Source organism: Diorhabda sublineata, chromosome 1, assembly GCF_026230105.1.
Source record: "Diorhabda sublineata isolate icDioSubl1.1 chromosome 1, icDioSubl1.1, whole genome shotgun sequence".
NCBI lineage: Eukaryota > Metazoa > Arthropoda > Insecta > Coleoptera > Chrysomelidae > Diorhabda > Diorhabda sublineata.
Genome location: NC_079474.1, coordinates 29,071,502 through 29,091,371, shown reverse-complemented (window position 1 = coordinate 29,091,371; position 19,870 = coordinate 29,071,502). Strand labels below are relative to the sequence as shown.

Genomic DNA, 19,870 nt, shown 5'->3' with positions numbered 1-19,870 from the left:
TCTGTCATCAGACTCTTTCATGTCAACTACGTGCCATCAAGGTTACTAGAATAACAGAGGGTTTGTGACATGCGCATGTTTTTGTAAACAAACGATCAGCTGTTAGAACACCAGCTACGTCATTATGTTTACATTTTTGTTTATATTTTTATGTCAAACAGAAGCTCACTAACATTTTGTTCGAGTTATAAGGATGTTTGTTATCTCTTGCTGATCTGGATATACAAACGAATATATTTCTAGCTAACGAATTTATTGAGACTTGTTGCCGTTCTCACAGTTGTGAAGAACCGGTGACGTCACTTGTCTACTGCACATCTTGTTATTGTCACAAACCTTCTATTCTAGTAACCTTGCTTGCCATGAACGCTTTTCTGTATCCGTCTTATATATTCTGTTCTAGATTAGAAATTTTTTAGGGAACATCAGACCTTTTGTTACAAAGTCAACAAGCGGATCTTCACATTATCTAATCATTTTATAATTGTATATGGTATGGAAGTGTAAATTTTTTAATAATCATGTTGTAAATTTCATAGCTGTCATTTTAAGCCAATCAAATGTCTTATCACATAAGTAATAATTTCCTTTGTTTGACAGTATAAAATTTTCGAACCGAATCTCCTACGAATTTGAATTAATCTACGTAAATTTGCGGAAATATTTTAAGCTCTAGGGAATTTATAAATGAACTTTTTCTTATATTTACCTTGTTTTCTCAGAAAATTATAAAAAATAAATTAATACTCACTCTACTGCTGCGTTTGAAACAGCCACAGCTGATTTTATTTCATTTTGTAACATCAATATTTTTATCAAGAGCTCGTAACAAAGTTCATGTTTTCCAACTTGAACCGCCTTCTGAGCATACTCTTGAGCTTTGTGCATATCTCCCAATTTCAATAAGCATTGTCCTGAAAACACACTCGGCTAATTGTTCCCAAAAAATCATATTCATGAAAAGTATATTTGCAAAACATAAATTTCGGTTACTAACTTACTTAAATTAAAGCGACTTTTTTAAGTCACCATTTTCGTTACTTCAACGATCTTAAGTTTAAACTTTCTAAATGCACTTTGGCTTTTACACTTATTGTTTTCGATAAATTACATTCGAAGCCTAATGTAACATTGCAACATTTATTTTAGAGAAACTGACAAAAAATGAATTACTGCAAAAAACTACAGACAACGCTCCAACTACGTTTACGTTTAGATAACATAACTTTTTTAATATGCGAGATACGGAAAATGTACAAGATACCAGAAATTAAATCTTATAGATATTGTCCCCATCACACATGATTATCCTGATTATCCTTCTTGTAACCACTTTGTATATGACCAAAAAAATCTATCTTTCTCCTCTATCGATTGATAAAATTAACTTTACCCATCGAAGCCAAAATATGGCGTTACATGTAGCGCCAAATTTTGAGTTTAGAATTATTTCCTCACCTCGGTAGCTATATACAAAATGGGCATACACCTAACAACACTACTACGAGCCCCCCGGTGCAAATCGGGGCCACTATCGATGGGTTAGTGGGGGAGACCCAAAAATATTTCGAAACTAATTCAATTAATTCACTCAAAATCATAAAAATTTCTAAAAATTATTGCTTCAAGCTCAATATTTAGCGGTTCCTGGACGCCACCCAAAGTGGGGGAAATTTAGTGTTTCCACATCAATTACTAGGTTATGTCAAGACGATTCGCGCTGGCATAGCGACGTCCCAAAATGACGGAGTAACCAAATTTTCCAACCCTATTCAGAACTTTCTCCCACGAATTTCCCTCCATGTATCCCCTCAAATTTCTTCCATGAGATTGTGGTTATTTTCGAATAAAAAAATGGACAACTTCTCGCTAGCTCAAATAATAAAAACGTAGAGTTCAGTTACGCCCTGTAGGGGGCGGAGGGAGTAATTGTCATATTTTTTTTCTGACGGCGTTCACTCGTAGGTATTTTTTTTTGGAGGTCTCATATTCGAGGCTCTTTCTCATTCTCATTCTGAGGGTAAGTTTTGGATACAAAATTTTTTCTCCAAATTCGATTCTCTATCCATCTATTTAGTATTTTCGACAGCTAGCGTATTCAAAAAACCGGTTAGGTTCGTTATTAATGGGAGTTTTTGAAACGGTTCATACTGAACATACTGTTTACACAACCACTACACCAACACTCACAGTCTGACGCGCGTTTCGATAACCAAGTTACTGTCTACAGAAACTGAAGATGATCTAAAACCTATTAACTTAACTTACCTACTCTATACTAATTTTTGCCACCAATAACCCTTCTTAATGGCAATTAATTATTGGATACATTTTCTAACAATTTTATATTATCAATATTTACGTCATGATTGAGACTGGCAGCGTGATCAGAAATACTCTAAATAATACTATGTGCTCTTTAAACCGGACAACAACGGATCTCTTGGTCTGCCCAATATACTTCCCGTCACAATCACTAAATCTAATTTCATATATACTATTCTGACAGTCACAATCATTACATAAATATTAATAATGTAAAATTGTTAGAAAATGCATCAAATAATTAATTGCCATAGCTAAAGAATAAATTTGAAGATTGGCGCCAAGGTGGTTTTCCCGCTGAAATTAACTTTTTGCGGGAGAAATTTTATTAGTGGAAAAATTTAGTATAAAACAGGTAAGTCAAGTAAATAAGTATTAGTTTACCTTCAATCCCTGAAAATGATAACTTTGTTATCGAAACGCGCGTCAGACAGTGTAATTGTGAGTGTTGGTATAGTGGTAGCGTGAACAGTGTATTCAGTATATATTTATCTGACAATAATTTCTAATAATGTTCTTTTTGTGTTTATTCTACTCAAAACTTAAATGAAACTTTTTCTAAAAGTCATAAGTGTGGTTTCTCAAAACATGAGCCAAAAGATGTCGGGAGTTTTTGATACAAGATACGAAGTTATGAAATAATAATAACTAAATAGACTAAAAATTCTCTAATTTTTACCTAGATAATAGTAAACGTGCCAATCCGGATGATTTAAAAAACGTTCAGCTTCCAAATATACTTCCATAGCTAACTTATATCTTTTCATTGCAAATCTATAATGGATACTATATAAATAAACTGTACTTATGTACACTAAAAAGTAAAAAGTGAAGTCGAAAGTTTTCGTTAGGATGGTGAGTTACAGAAATAATATGAAAGTTTTTCTAACTTTTCAGCTCTTAGACCATTTTTTATGTTTTTCTTGACAAACATTCCTGTTTTAGTTCTCTTCTGCTAGAAAATTAGTGATACAAAACAGCTAAAAATTGATATTTCGATCTACCCGTAGCAGCCACAAATTATTTAATTGATAATTTATAAAAAAAATTTATAAAATGGAACTACAAATTTTACTTAAACTATCTTTTTTCTATGTGAACCATTTATAAAAATTCTCTTTTTTGTGTTTAACTCCGTTCTAATTTTGAATTTTTATAATTGAATTTATTGTTATAATCTTCTTATTTATTTATACAGTTTTTTCAAGTACGAAGCGGAGGAGTGAATTTATACACTTTATACACTAAACATTCACATATCTAATTTATTTCACTACAGCACTTGGTTTTTCACTATTCATTATCAGATATTTTGAGATCTCTAGGACCTCGTAAATAAACAAAAAAAGCCTTCGAATAAATTGTTTTTACAAAAACAGATACAACATAATGTAAACAGGTACCAAAAAATATCTGAACTAAAATAATACATGGAATTAGCCGCCGTATAATTAGCGCATTTGCCAAAATCCTCTTACATATATTTCCATAGCACTACCATTAATTTGTTTATATATTTCATTCTCAAATTTGAAGAATATTGGCGATGTAGAGCATCTTTAAAAGATCCAAAGCAGTTCGATAATCGGCAAATGCTGTTATTAGATTAAAAGGCTTACCGTTCGCCTATTAACTGTATCTTTCGGTTCACAGCTGTTTCAAACTTTTATTTCCAATAATGTCTTAACAATACAGGAATTTCAAATTTTGTTGTACTCTATACTATTTAGAAAGAGAGAATGTTAAAAAAACGTGAAGCATAAAATTGGAGACTGTTTTCAACAAATTACGACATATGTAAAGTGGAGCGTAGACATTTTCACATATGAAAACCGACTTATAAGACAGACCTTCAGTATAATCATCGCATTTTGTGAAGAATAGTTTTGTTTCATCACATCAATGATGCGCATACCCAAAATTAACCAAACTGTGTTAGAATAAATTGCCTCATCCACCATATCCACCTGATCTGGCTTCCTCCGACCACACCTTCTGTTCCCAAACAAATGGTGATAGTTGCAACAAATGCCTATTTCGCGAAGCTTGATGGTTTGAAAAAATTGTTGAAAAAGTTCGTTGAACCGTATATGTAAACCGTAAAAACACCCTCTTATGTACGTGAAAAGTTCACAATGGATGCTTTTCATCTCGGAAAACGATCAAAATCCGATTTTACAAAGGACTATTCACTAACTAGCAGGTATGCGTAATTAGAAATTCACATTTCTATACATATTGCTACGAAAAAGTTCGCGAAATAGGTCCTCAAGCCGACCCTGTCCGGCTATTATGGAATTCTAAAATCACGCATCCAACAATTTATTGTTGATTGTATCAAATGAGTTTAAAAACCTAACTATCCAACCAAAGAGTTTTTCAGTAGATAATTCGTTAGAATTTACCTAGAAAGTAAAGAAATTAAAGATGGGGAAATTTTAATCTCCTTTGAGGTCGGTTCCTCACTGCTCCACGGTCTGCGAGATCGTGGGGTATCTCAAGGACTCACTGAACTCTATTAAATTTGGAGCTAATATGATGGAAGAAAGTCTATAATTGACAAAAATACGTATAGAGCAAAATTATTTTCAGCCGATCTCGCAGATCGTGGGGTATCTCAAGGACTCACTGAACTCTATTAAATTTGGAGCTAATATGATGGAAGAATGTCTATAATTGACAAAAATACGTATAGAGCAAAATTATTTCCAGCCGATCTCGCAGAGCTTGGGGTATCTTAAGGACTCACTGAACTCTATTAAATTTGGAGCTAATATGATGGAAGAATGTCTATAATTGACAAAAATATGTATAAAGTACAAAAACGAATTTTACAGACACGAAGAAACAGCTATGAGCAATTTTATCTATCACCGACCGTTGATGAACTGTTCATAAGTCACTTTGAAAAGCAGATTAGTCAAAAGAGTTTTAGTATTTTCCAAGTGGTACATGTGTGTGCACGATAGCAAATTAATGTAGAAGATTTTATTTTAAAACTCAATTCAAAATGGCCATCCATTCTGTTACTTACGTAAGAAAATTAAAAAAAAAAGATTTTTAGATATTTTAGTAATTGAAAATAGTAATAGACTAGAATTTTATGTATTTAGGTGCAGGTATATCCCAGATACTTATTCCTATTTCCTAGTGCATCGTTTCATTCTTCTTCCACTTAACATCGAGAGATACAAGAAAAGAACTTTTATCGGGGATTTGACCCTACTTAATGGTGATGGTAAGAGAATTGTAAATAGAAAAACATACAACCTATTAATCCTGTTTTTACAGAGGGATTGGAAAGAATTTTTGACAAAGTGGACAGACTAAGAGATACATTAATGTTCGATTTAAAGAGCACATAGCACAAATCGAAAAATCGGGTATTGCTGATCACGCTGCTATAAAGATATATAATGTGAAATTTTTAAAAGCATTGTGATTGTTAATTGTGAGAACAGTTTATATAAGGACAAAGGGCCCTATTCATTACAGCCCACTCTATACCTTAATAGTTAAGGAATGAATGTGCAATTTACAGCCCGCTAGAATTGTTGTTCGTGATGAGAAAGTTTAGTATAGGGCAGTTAAGTCATGTTAATAGATTTTAGTTCACTTTCGGTCTCTGAAGATGATAACTTTGTTTCGAAACGCTCATCAAACAGTGTAATTGTGAGTGGTGGTATAGTGGTAGTGTAAGCAGTCGATGTATTTCTTTCAGATTTATTTTCACTATCTTATTGTGTCGTTTCTGACCTGACCTAACTTTGAAGTTCTAGTTATTCTTCTTAAGGCGTCCATTTCCTTCACTATTATTTTTTTCTTTAATTCTTTCAGTCTCTACTAATCATTGCTTTGTAGATTCTCAGTTTTCGTTGCTTTCCTATTTCCTCCTTTTTTAAATCAAACTAAATACAAAAGTTAAAAATTTCAGAAATTATGTGATATTAATATAAACCAAGGACACAAAGGAAAAATATTTCAATCTATCACCCATATTACCGGGTAAATTTATCATTAGAAATGTAATTTAGGGAAAACGTGCTTATAACAAAAAAGTACTCATCGACCAACTGATATCAAAATAAGAAATACAGGAAATCTTGTTGAGCTAAAGCACGATTAAAAAATGATTTTATATTAATTTCGTTACCAAAAATGGTTAGAGCTAAAAATATGAAGTAAACAAAATAACCAGCACAAGAAGAGACATCCAAAATATTACCTAGTAAGGTGAAATTATTTTCTTTCTATTGAATACTCTTTTATAGTTGGTTCTTATTGAATTGAATGAAATTTAGATTAAAAAATAAATGAAACTCATACAGAATATTGTTAATTCTCTTACAGACATTTTGCTACTTCTTTCAAATAATCTGCATTATTGGGATTCAATCTTAAACAAGCTTGAAAAGATTCTAATGCCTCTTGAAACTTTTCTTCTTCACAAAAAATTTCTCCCTGAAACGTAATTTTTTTCGGATGTTAATTACTTGATATTTAGATATTTAGGGAAAAAATCATGTAAAAAAACTTTTCGAAAAATATTGGCGTGATTCTTGGTTTCTAATAATGTTTTAAAGAAAAGATGCTTATGATGAAAAAGTTGAAAAAGTATATAGTGAACATATACGAGAATTGTCCGGAAAAACTAATAAAGACCACACATATTTTTTCAATAATTTTTATTTTCCAGCATAGCTTCTTTTTAAGTCTTTATTTTTTCCTTTGACATTTTCAACTCTTCCAAATAATAGTCCAATTTCTCAAAATAGGTGTGTCCGTAGAAGATAACGTCCTCGTCTGATGAAAATCCCTGCGAAGGAAACTTTAGGATTATTGAATAGAAAAAGTCACGTGGACCAGATCGGGGCCATAAGGTCAACCAAAGCGAAATGCTTTTTGTGAATGTTAACCATGACGATGGAAAACTGCCTAGCTCTGATAGAAAAGCACTTTCTTCTTAGAATGTGATCGCTTTTTGCAATTTCTCCCTTCACCTTATCAATCAATGATGGGAAATCCCTCCTAGGCTTTTTGAAGATAGTTGATTGAACCAATCTAATGACTATCTCAAAAAACTGTCACCAACACTTTTTCGGTTGATGAAACTCTCCAAAATAAATCCAAATATACAGAAAAAGATCGTCTGTCTTCAGGATAGAGACGGGGGTAAAACAAGGAGATTGTCTTCATCCTCATAATAAAATAAAAAAAAGAAAAGAACCATGAATTGTGGAGACAATAATTGGCTACAGAAACCTACAATCGGAAAAATTGACAGATTGACGAGTTAAAACGATCTGTATTTGGCAAAATGCTTCTAGTAAAATCATGAAAATTTCTATGTTTGGGTTTTCGGATACGAATACGAAACTAAAATATTTTCAAAGATAACCGACTTCCGAATCTACCGACTGTAACTTTTATATTTTATATAGAACACCCTGTAAATTAAAACATTTTTGAAATCTACGTAAAATTTTTTTTAAAAAAATTTGACCACTGCAGACCCATAAATTATTTTTTTACGAGGATACTTTAAAGATATGAAAATGTTTTCTGTTCGGTTGCTTTTAGCAGAGTCAGACGTATTTGAGTCCATGTTGAAATATTTTTCATTTTATACAGAATGTGTATAAAAAGTGTTCAAAGTTTAACTTCATAAATATCAATTTTCTTTATTTTTTTAAATAGAACAACCCATTTTTTTTCTGTTTTAATGCATTCAGGGGTAAAAAATAAGGCAAACTCATGTAAACTTTCCTATACCTAAAACTTACCGTTACCTAGATATTAAATGTTTTCTGTAAATTTTTAGAGATGCAGGTGCGGTCTAAAATTTATTTTTACCCGTTGATACAAGCACTAAGAAATAAAAAAGTATTTTTCTTTATCTTGTCAAGGTCTGTAAATAAATCAAATCAAATTGTATTTACTAATCCTATTCCAAATTTTAGTGTTTTCCGAGATATTTGAGGTTTTAAATTTTTAGTAGGTTTTGTAATAACTGACACTTATTTAACTGTCATTAGTCAATTGTTGATACAATTTAAACCAGATCAGCATCTTCAATATTTTATAGAAAACATTTAATATTTGGATAACGGTGAGGTTAGGTATAGGAAAGTATACATGAGTTTGCCTTATTTTGTACCCCTGAAAGTATTTAAATAGAAAAAACCGGGTGATTCTATTTAAAAAAAATAAATAAATTTTATATTTATGTAGTTAAATTTTGAACACTTTTTATACATATCCTGTATAAAAGAAAAATTTTTCAACATAGATTCAAATACGTCTGACCTTACTAAAAGCAACCGAACCAAAACCATTCTCGTATCTTTAAGGGTATTCTCGTAAAAAAATAATTAATAAGGGTCTGCAACGGTCAAATTTGTTTAAAAAAATTTTAGACAAAAGTATACTAAAATTTTACGTAAATGTCAAAAATGTTTTAATATATAGGTTCCATTTAAAATAACAGAACCGGAAGTCGGCCATCTTAGTTAAAAAGATCCGTATCCGAAAATCCAAACGTAAGTATTTTGCCATATACAGTTAGTTTTAACTCGTCGTGGGACACCCTGTATACAGCCGATATAATAACAGCAGCAGATATATTTAAAAAATGGAAGAATAAGTAAACATTAGGATAAAGGCAATAGAAGACCTGGGAATGGAACTAAATATAAAGATATATAAAAGAATGGAAGTCATTCACAAAAGAAAGCACCAATTCTCAATACCTGGGACTCATTTGCACAGAACACGGAAAAATTGATATAGAGAGAGCAAAAAAAGTAATAAAACCAAAGCAAATCTAATATGCTCTAAATAAGACAATTTTCGAAAAAAATAATTAGGTGAAGACATAAAAATAAAAGTATACAACTATACTCACGTTATATATATGGAAGTGAAACTTTAGTAATGCATAAAAAGACAGAAAGTAAAATAGTAGCAGCAGACATGAAGCACCTAAGAAAAATAGCTGGGAAAACGAGAATGGATAGGATGAGGTAACTACAGAAAAGCTCAAACACTAACCAATAAGAAACAAAATATTTAATCTAGTACGGACACATAAAGAAAAGAACGCCACAAAACCTAATAAAAGAAGTTACAAAAGCAAAAAGTTGTAAGAAAAGGAAAGGAAGAAAAAGAAAACCCAGAAGAACTTTGATACAATAAGTAATACAGAAAGGAGGAAGACGAGAGAAAACAATAAAGCAGATGAATGAATTAGCATAAGACCGGAAAGTGTGGAACAAATGGATAAAAGGACAATTAAAAACTAAAATCCCAATACTCTGACGCTCGAAGGGACATGAAGAGCTCTAGAGGACAAGGAAAAGAAAATCAAACTTATTTTGCTTAAGCCGCATCATTAAGTTATAGAAAATATTCAGTCGAATATATTTTATTGACAAAATTGCGTAAGCGCAGCACTCTTCGCGCGAAAAGTTTACGAATGCATAATTATTCAGTCAGTATATGGCAAATAAGTTCTTTTTATACGCCGATGGCCCCTTCTATATCTCTAATTTTAATCCGATGATCGTCCAGTACCACTTGGTGAATTTTTTCGATGATATAACTGGCTGTCGCAACGTTTGACAGGCCTTAAAGCTCATAGTTAATCAAACTGAAACGGCCACATTTGAATACAACTACCCAACATTTTACTATCGTAAATGATTGTGCATAGTCTAACCTCTCTTTCATTTGCGTAAGTGTATTGCCTACTTTTATTTTGCTCACTTATACGTTTATCAAATAAAAACTAAACGTTGAAAATAACTGAAATTTTAGTGAGAATATCTCAATACATGTGCAAATATATTCCCTATGTCATACTGATAAAAGCCAACATCTTTAGCTTGAGTTTGGAAACTTTTCAGACAACCCTCATATTCTAACCCATTTGACTGAAGGCTCAAATACATGAATCATTTTTAAAAAAATCGATTGGTAAAATCAAGCTAATTAATTATACTGTTATAGAATGAAAAATGTGCAAACTTGAACTCGCGTTCATTTGACTGCAACTCGTTCATATATGCATTTTTTAAGAAAAATTTTCAACTCAATATTTATTCACGTTTAATAAATATTAAAAAATAGAAACATAAACAAAATAAAAATTTTCAGTTCATAGGAGACCCAAAAAATATTTGCGACCAATATTAAAGCCAATTTCTGAAAATGCACTGAAAAATATTTGGGTTAAAATTTTGTTTGTTTTGGTTGTTTAAAATATTATTCTGTCGGAAAATTTATATTTTGAATTCAATAATAGTTTGAGAAACCAGTTAGTACAGATATTTGATCACCTGTTTGAAAAGAGCAAATTCATTTCTTCCCTTACTCCTCTCAATTTCTTTTGATATTAAAAATTTACAAGTTTGTATCCCTCCTGTGACATGTTGTAGGTGAATCAACCAATTAAATTTATCCAAAGAATAAAACTCGTCCTCAAAAGGCTTCTTCGCAGGTTTGTCTAAAATATCGATATTCACGTGAAAATATTTTTCATTAATGCCAATTTTTCACCTTCTATTTTCGTAGAAAATGTGAAATGACCATTAGAAATCATCGTTGAAATTTTTATGTCTGTAAATTTAAATGTTGTAATTGTAGTTACCTAGGAAATGAATTGCTTCTAGTACTATTGACATAATTGACAGTTGACAGTAACAAATATTTTAAGAAATAGTTTATTATTAAATTAGATGCTTTTTGATGCAAATTTCGAAATTTTTACATTCTACCATTCAATTAAAAATAATGATAACGTAAAATTAAACTGTTTTATCGCATAAGCTCCATCAAGCGGTTTAATTTTGTTAAAAGCTCTGTTGATATACCAGTGTTTATAAAACGGTGCATTCAAGAATGTTTATTTTATCAATAATGTAGTTGATACGACCACCTACGGAGAATTTTATACAAAATAGTAATGTCAAGAAGTAATAAAAGCTGGAAAGCGTGGAAAAATATAGTATGGAAAATGATGACCCCATGTTAACCAAAAGCCAAAGGCTTGTTTTGGGATTTTTAGTTTTGATTTTAGTTGATGTTATTTGGGTTTCATCTTCAGAGCTTACTAAGGTAAGTAATATGCTTAAATAATGTCCATTGTTTCTGGGCATTTTATTTGAATTCAAACATTCTAATGACAAATACATTTCCTTTATATATATATGTATTTATAACTTTACTATGTACAAAATATTGTGTTAGTTTTTATTAATTTTAAAATATTATTTTTTTCTAAGTAAATCTTACAAAATTCAAAATGTCAATTGAATATTATTACAAAATCAAATAAATCGCTATTATTTGTTTTGATATATGAAATCAAACAATAAAAATAATTTTCAATTGAGTATTTAGTAACAATATAGATTAAAGTAAACAATACAATCCAGCCAACTTGAACAATTCATAGCCAGATTACTTGCATTTCGTTCATATTTGTCTAATTTCTAATTTTTTGGTAATTGAATCTATCAATTATTCCAATTAATATAACTGTCTTCATGAAAGAAGCCAAATATTGCTGTTTTTATTGTTGGCAAATAGGAAAGAACGCGTGAGAGGAGCTGTAATTTCTATAATACTTTCCCAGGTTAATGATGAATCCTTTAATTTTTCCATTAATATTTAGAGCTCTGGACTTGGGTCATTTATTTGCAATTTATTCCCAACCATTCATATTTCATATATTCATATTGTTTCAGTACATCTACAACAATGAAACATTTGATAAACCATTTTTTTGTACATACGTTAAAACATCAATGTTCACTCTGTACTTAATGGGTTTCCTCTTCTGGCCCACTTGGAAAGACAGTTGTTCCAATCCTCCTAATTATGTTTACTTGCAATCCGAAGAAGATGATGATAATTACATCAATGATGTGAGCTGTGGAAGCAGCCTTAGTAATCCTGTCTTTATTCCTGTTAAAACACCAGATAAGGAAAATTGGGAGAGAAGCTCTGGAACAGAAAGTGATGACTCCACAGTGAGTACCTGTATACACAGTATTGTTTTATTCGAAAGGAAATAAAAACTCATTTACCCTATTAGCTTATGTCACTGTACTAAAAATCTTTTTAAAATGTTACATTTATGTTATATTTCTTTATTATATTATCATGACTAATTTTATTTATGCTGATGTCCATTTTTATAATTAACATTAACTTGTTTCAGCTAAACAAATTGCCACATTATTTTGTTTTATGTTTGTCCCTTTTTTCTATATCTAAGTGCCAAAATTAAAGTACCAAATCTTATAAAAAGCTTCTGAAAATGTCTCATTTGAATAAATTTAATTACTTCTTGTTAATTAATTATTTTCTATTATAGGTTCGTTCGGTAAGATTCAATAAGTTAGCTGAAGTAAGGCACATGTCAGAAAATGATGCAACAGAAGCTTTACTTGCTAGGCTTTCATATCAAGCTAGTATGAGAGCTAGCGAAATAGCTAAAAGGGCAGCAATTCGTTTGCCTGTAGTGAGGGTAGCTAAGATTGCTCTCATTTTTTGTTTATTGGTAAGCTCTTCTAGTTTCAATAATTTAACTAATTGTACTATGAAGTTAAATTAATATATCTTATCTTAATGGTAAACTGCTTTGTAATAAAATATTACAGAAAAAAAAATTATGTTAAAAATTTGAATCAACAATTTTTATTTACATTTCAATTATAACTCTATTTTTAACTATTTTGCGATTGCTATTTCAAAATAATATGAACAATAAGCTGATAGCATTTACTAGGCATTTCTTATTAGCATTAGTTAACATAAGTTGTAAAGGACTATGGTTTATTGTATATAGGATGATGGGTATACTTGACCTTGAAAATAATTTACAATTCAATAAGAAAATCGCATTGATTATTTACAAGGATTCTGATAGTCTGGCCTATTCTTTGGTATCATTAGAATTATTTTTATTTAAGATTTCATGAAAAAAGTAGGAAAAGAGCATTTGTTCCTAAAATTAAATAAATGCTCTTTTTTAGTAGCATATTAAATTTTTTTAAATAAACTTCCATTCTCATGCTAATTTTCACTAATATAACACTGATTATTATTGATTAAAAAAATGAATATTTTCTTCATATAGAAACAATGATAAGGAATGTATTTTCAGGAAGTTCCCACAGGAAACATAACCAAATTGATGTTGATAACATTTGTATAAACCTATAAAATTTAATATTCATAACCAATTTTTTTAACAAAGCTATAATATATTATCTTACAGTAGGGAAGCTTAGAGGTTAAATTTCGATTTTTTCAATCGTCATGGAGATCTGTTAAAAGTTATTCGCTAGAAAGAATAGAAACAATCTACTGAAAATATATCAAGAAAAAACAATAAAAATAGTGAAAATATAAATTTTTTTAAACAGAATGTTAAATTCAAAGATAATACCTTACATTAATTTTTTTAGTGGTTTGTAGCCAACTACACATACCAAGTAGCCCTATCAGAAACAGAAGCTGGTATTGTGAATGTTTTGTCATCCACTTCTAGCTTGTTCACACTAGTTCTTGCCTCAATTTTTCCATCAAACAAAAGCGATAAGTTCACGCTATCCAAACTTGTTGCAGTTTGCCTCAGTATTATTGGAATAGTGAGTATTTTTTTATACCATGTTCAAAAAATACTAGAACAACAATTTCTTTGATGTTCATTCAAATAATAAGGTTAATTTCATAATACTCATATTTTTTGTAGAGTAGATTTTTTCCATGTTTTATTACTGAATATTAAATTTAGTTAGCTGCCTCTACCTCTTCATAATACAAAAACATACTCAACTCTTTTATCTGCATTAAGTGTTCAATATTTAGACATTTTGATGCTGTTTGTGATCAAAACCCTATATGAATTCTTCAGTTACCTCCTTTGGTGTATCTTATTAGATTTAGGAAAATTCTCGTGTTTATTAATAGGTAACAGTTCTAAAAATATTCTTTTTATTATTATATTGTACTTAACATTTAACCGAATCCATCCATTTCATACTCTGATTCTTTGTAATATTAATCTGAATCAAAACCACAGCATGCTCAGTTCACAAAAATGAGGAATTGTCAACAATAATAATACTTGCAAAAAAATGGATTCTAAAAACTAAATAAAATGAATTCAAAAAAAAACATTTTTCCTCAATTCCTCTAGATCTAAAGCTTTTTCAAACCCTCGTTGATAAAAATTATGCAATAAATCTAATTATCTTCATATGAAGAAATTATTTTATTATTAAAAGTAGTTTTCAAATAGTTTAGAACGATTTTACAAGAAGCAAATTGCCTCATATCTAATAGGAATTAATAGCATTTTAGGATTGTTTTAATTTAGTAGAACTTCCAAATATTTATACATTACAGCACTTCAGATGTTGAAAGCCCATGGCCTTGGCTAAAAACCCTTTGAGCTCTGTTTTGTCCTTCTTATTGTACTGTTTTTATTATACCTCTCCATCTGTTGCGGTCCTTTGTTTTTTCTCTCCACTCCGTTATTCCCACTCTCCTCAAATCTGATGTTATCTCTCCTATCCGTTTCTTTCTCGACCTGCTCCTTTTTCTAATTCCCTCTTCCTTCATTTCTGCTGTCTTGACAATTTGATTTGTATTCATGTCCCAACCACCTGACTCTTGGGCTATGACTACTTACACCTAGTATTTTTTGGATTACTTTCTTGTACCACACTTCTATTTTTTCAGCACTCTTCTGGGCTAGGACCTAGGACATGCACCCATTTATTTCCTATTAAATTTCCATATTAACCTGTTTCCGTGAGTTTATTTTATTTCAGGTTTAGTTTCTGTTTATTTTCTGCTGTTAAATTTCTTTTTTGTATTTTTAGGTATTAGTAAGCTTCTCAGACCTTGCACTCGAATCTGCCAAGCTGCCATTCGGAGCAGTTTTATCACTATTTAGTGCATTTTTCTATGCTACTTACATTGTGTTTCTCAAAAGAAAAGTGGATCATGAAGATAAAATAGGCATTCCACTATTTTTCGGTATGTAATCTTCATTAAGTTGGATCTATGACTATTACAGTATGTAAAATTAAATTAAAATCAAATCCTTAAGTCTATGGGAGTCTTTTCAGTTTCAAATAAAAAAAGGAATAAATCAAGTCAATTTGTACAGAATTTGTTTACAAAATAACTTAAAAAAACCCTTATTGGTGATACTAATATATTTAAAATCTAAGTAATTGGTTTTTGAAGAAAAATTGATAAGATTCTATTGTCATACAATTTTTCCAACATATTTTTTGACTGTAATCAGATGATTGCAAATTGATTATAATTATTGTAATATGAAAATACAAATATATAATGTGAATCAGTAACATAGAATTTATATAATTGCTGACAAATGTAGACATTCATAATGAATGAAAATAGAAGGTTTCTGGTTTTTTCTTATCTTTGGCTCACTCTCACCTTAAATAACACAAAAATAAGCTGTTAAGATAGAAATAAATGTATATTTTCTTTTCAGGCTTTGTGGGTTTGTTCAACCTCATTCTGCTATGGCCGTTTTTTTTCGTTTTACATTTCAGTAAACTGGAAACGTTTGAATGGCCTACAAGGGAGCAGTTGCTACTGTTATTCTTGAATGGGTTATTAGGAACAGTTATATCGGAAGCACTCTGGTTATGGTAAAACAATTTTCACTAAAATTATAGGAAATTCTAATATTTTCTGGAAAAATTATGTTATTTTCAATTAATTTTTAGGGGCTGCTTTTTAACGTCTTCTCTAATGGCAACTGTTGCCATGAGTCTGACAATACCTATGACAATGTTGGCAGATGTACTTTTAAAAGAAGTACCATACCCAATACTCTTTTATACGGGCACGTTACCTGTCCTTGTCGCCTTTCTAGCTGTTACCATTCTTTCTCATTATGAGAATTGGGACCCCGTATTTGAATTACTACAATGTGCCTATCAACGTATATGCAAAAGGAGTATAATAATTCGGTGAGTTCCAATAATATTTATTAAATCAATCTTAAACTATTATCTTGTCTCTTGATTTTTTAATACATGAAGTTTCCAAGTATTAAGCATAAACTATTATAAAAAAAATTGTAAGAAGGAAGGTAGAATAGATGTTCTTGAAAATTTAATCAATAATCTGTTGTATTAATTTTCTTTAGTTCCAGATTCAAGGAAACTCCTTCTGAACAAACGGAAGCTCTAATAGGCATTAATAGTGAACATGAAGCATAAGAAAATACAAAAAATTGTCAACAACATTTCTAATGAAATTTAGAGTCGATGATAGAACACTTTCATTGCTTGTTTCAAAATAATATATATTATTTATATCTTAATAATTTCATCTTCGCACTCTAATTTCCCTCTGTGATTTTATTTTACTTTCTCGGATAATTACATATGAGTACCACAGGGGAAGAATGATTTGTTTACAAAATAGCTGGTATTCTAGGTAAAGAAAGGGAGTAGACACTAGCGATCTTATTCATTTCTTCTACACAAATCAAATTTAAATCTTGCTATACTGATCGAATTAATTGGGATAATTGAAAATGACCAATTTTTTTTCCAAAACCTTAGCTTTTATCAATTATTTACTGTAATCATATTTAAAAATCTATATATTAGTATAAAATATGTCCCCCCTTTGGCAGAAATGACTTCAACGTGTATTTGAATTGACTCCACTAGTTTAACGCACAAATTCTTAACTTCATTATCACATTTGTTATCATTCTCTCTTTTTCATTGGAATCAATCATAACTAAACGTTTCTTGAGAATTTGTTATAATGTCTCAATTTGATATATGTGGATCCATCAAACACTCATTTATTTTCTGGATTAAAGTCTGGAATAAAAAGTGGTCTCATTTGAAAACATTCTGTGAAATGTATATATAATATAATATTGTGAAACCTAAAACATGTGTAGAAGGATGTTAATATACGTTTTCCTCGGAGAGGTTCACCTTTACATGATTAATATCCTTGTACAAATAAATGTGTTATATTTCTGCAAATCAACATTTCAGAGGCGTCAACAGTCTATGGTGGCATTTTTGTGGACCATACCAAGCATTTGTCAACATTTTTTGAGTTATAAATTGTTTTTTTTTTTGTTTTCTTCCCAGTTTCCAAAAGTGTTATCCTTACAGTTGACAGTCAACACCACAATCCTGCAAATCTATTCAAAGGTCTATGCTTGTCTTTCTTGGATTTAGTTTGTTACATTTTCTTACACTAACTGTGTCATATTTGTATATGTGGATTCATTAAAAGCAATTATTTTTAGGTCATAATATTATTACTATTGACTGTTGCACAGATTCCATCACAACTGAACTAAAGACACTATAAAACGAGTTTTCAATATGCATGGTCACTTCTGCACACTGCCTTTAAATAGATATGACCAGTTTGAGGATCCGAGACAATACCAGCAATCCCAACCTAACACAGATAAGAAAAACATGTTTTTCCCAATGAATTCGAACAGTATAGAAATTCTCTTGTGATAGGAACAAAGACCATCCTTCCCTTGTTCGTTTTCTATATAACATCACTGCATTTTTTGCTATATTCACTTAGTACAAATAATTTTTGTAATGAAAGTACTCGATCATATTCTTGTTTTCACAATACTACTAATAAATTACCAACAATGGTGCTTTAAAAAAAGAACAAACAAATACATGTGATCGTCTATATTATTTTTGTTATAAAATTTAAAAATTCTAATATTAGAATCGTATATATATATAATATTATGTTCCAAGTGTCGAACCTATTTGATTTTATTATGTGCCCCTCTCCTGTTTTAATGTTTTAATCTGAGTTATTAGATAATATTCCACTTGAAACATTCCAACTTTTTGTCATTTATTAAAAATAAAATGTGATTTAACGAAGTATCATTTGTATTTATTGTAAATGTCAGGATATCTCAAAAAAAAACTATAATGATTATATATTTTCCATTTTTATTAATCCATAATCTGGCAACGGCGCTTTTGATTGCATAGAACACCTAACCTTTCATGTTAAAATATGACAATTCAAAAGTGTCTATAGATTTTGTTGAAAATATCAACTATTTATATAAAGAAAGCAAATTTTATCGCTTTGTTATAAAAGTTTTGATGTTTTCTTAAAATCATTTGTAAACTTTCCCTACAGTTGAGAACACTCAAAAATATTCGATAATCGCGTAATCTTATAGATCAGTGTTTCCCAACCTTTTTTCCTGGCGAACCAAAAGAAAGATCTAAAAATATTTGCGAACCCCCTATGTTGTCGTTAATGACAGGTATAAAAGCAAAAAATTTGATAGAGTATATATGTTTCATATTGCAGATTATATTCATCGTCATATATTTCAATAACACGTCAATAAGACTAAAATGATGGCTATAAAAGTTAAAAACAAGATAAATTTCAGAAAACTGGTTCTTATGGAAAAACTCTTAATGCGATATTTGTGGCTGTTTGATAGAACAAAGTAATTCAAACTTGTGCTCAATATCTGACAATTTCATTGAGAATTTCTTAGATCAGTTTCTGCATTTAACCTGTATTTGTTGAAAATCCTTTCTCGCATAGATATCTTCAAAATGGTATGAACTTCAATGACTTTTTTGACAGAATAGGGTATTTGGTATACTGAACCAGAAGTAAATCAAAGATTGATATTTACAAATAGCTTCTAGAGAACTGTCACAAGATAACTCTACTGAACACATTGTTTACACCAAATGATTTATCTTATGTTTACGATAAGTTTACATTATAATAAGTGCTTTATTTAATGCTCTATTTTTCTTTTCCTTATAAGTATAACGTTCGTGTAGTGAACTCAACATGTTCTGGAGTGGACGCCATGCTTCGGAGCGCTTTTAATTTGTGCTAGGTAACGGTAGTGGAACTGGAACGTGAGAAAAGTGACAAAAACTGAGACAGAACAACACCAGAAAGTTGTTAAATAAACTGTGATTGAAAGTTGAGTTGTAGCCTTCTTAGAAGAAAATTATTGAATTTGGTCAAGAGGATGAGAAAATAAATTGGTGCTCAAAGATTTATTCTCCATAATTTTGAATTATAATGTTCGTTTTTATATACATATAAAAGTGAGTGAATCCTGGATATACTTCGTAATTGTAAAAGAAAAACTAGACAAAGTACCACGCATAATGAACACTCGTTAAGTGTAATAAAAATAATTTTGTTTGAATACATTTAATAAAAAACAATTAACCTAACCCCTATTTGAAAAAAAAAACACTTGTCAAAAACTAACAAGTTACATAAATTAAAAACGACTTGCCAACGAACGTTCAACACGTTCCCCATCATTACCGCTCTCTGTAGGTAGCATTCATATTAAGAGTTTCACCTCGGAATGAAAGATAATAAGCTGAAAATTAGTAAACCTTTGTTTTGTCGTTCTAAATATTGTCTCAACAGTTAATATTGCTATCGTATCCGCGTCTTAAGATATTGA

At 30.3% G+C, this 19,870-nt stretch overlaps 2 protein-coding genes across 3 annotated transcripts in view; one reads left to right on the top strand and one right to left on the bottom strand.

Moving 5' to 3' along the window:
- Positions 1 to 10,981, bottom strand: part of LOC130447461 (Bardet-Biedl syndrome 4 protein) — a 39,924-nt gene extending 28,943 nt beyond the window's left edge. The window contains exons 1-5 of the mRNA XM_056784295.1: positions 10,882 to 10,981; positions 10,662 to 10,828; positions 6,674 to 6,786; positions 3,005 to 3,099; positions 752 to 914 (exon numbers count right to left, since the gene is read on the bottom strand). Coding sequence (XP_056640273.1) covers positions 752 to 914; positions 3,005 to 3,099; positions 6,674 to 6,786; positions 10,662 to 10,828; positions 10,882 to 10,924 — 581 coding nt within the window. The 5' untranslated portion in view covers positions 10,925 to 10,981. The remainder of the gene's footprint in view (positions 1 to 751; positions 915 to 3,004; positions 3,100 to 6,673; positions 6,787 to 10,661; positions 10,829 to 10,881) is intronic.
- Positions 10,916 to 18,343, top strand: LOC130447454 (solute carrier family 35 member F5). 2 transcript variants are annotated; one of them, XM_056784273.1, is made up of 8 exons: positions 10,916 to 11,439; positions 12,072 to 12,356; positions 12,704 to 12,889; positions 13,800 to 13,982; positions 15,222 to 15,378; positions 15,869 to 16,028; positions 16,107 to 16,352; positions 16,532 to 18,343. In XM_056784273.1, exons 1-8 carry the CDS (start codon positions 11,332 to 11,334, stop codon positions 16,602 to 16,604), a joined length of 1,398 nt encoding a protein of 465 aa, XP_056640251.1. In that variant the 5' UTR covers positions 10,916 to 11,331; the 3' UTR covers positions 16,605 to 18,343. The 2 variants fall into 2 exon arrangements, with proteins under 2 accessions (XP_056640251.1, XP_056640261.1); XM_056784283.1 differs by having other exon boundaries at positions 10,993 to 11,439; positions 16,538 to 18,321.
- The last annotated feature ends 1,527 nt before the right edge of the window (positions 18,344 to 19,870 follow it).

Excerpts from the sequence above, each read along its gene's own strand:
- LOC130447454 (XM_056784273.1), top strand. The coding sequence starts at position 11,332 with ATGGAAAATGATGACCCCATGTTAACCAAAAGCCAAAGGCTTGTTTTG. Across the intron at positions 11,440-12,071 it reads CATCTTCAGAGCTTACTAAG|TACATCTACAACAATGAAAC; the intron begins GTAAGTAATATG and ends ATATTGTTTCAG. Across the intron at positions 16,029-16,106 it reads TCGGAAGCACTCTGGTTATG|GGGCTGCTTTTTAACGTCTT; the intron begins GTAAAACAATTT and ends ATTAATTTTTAG.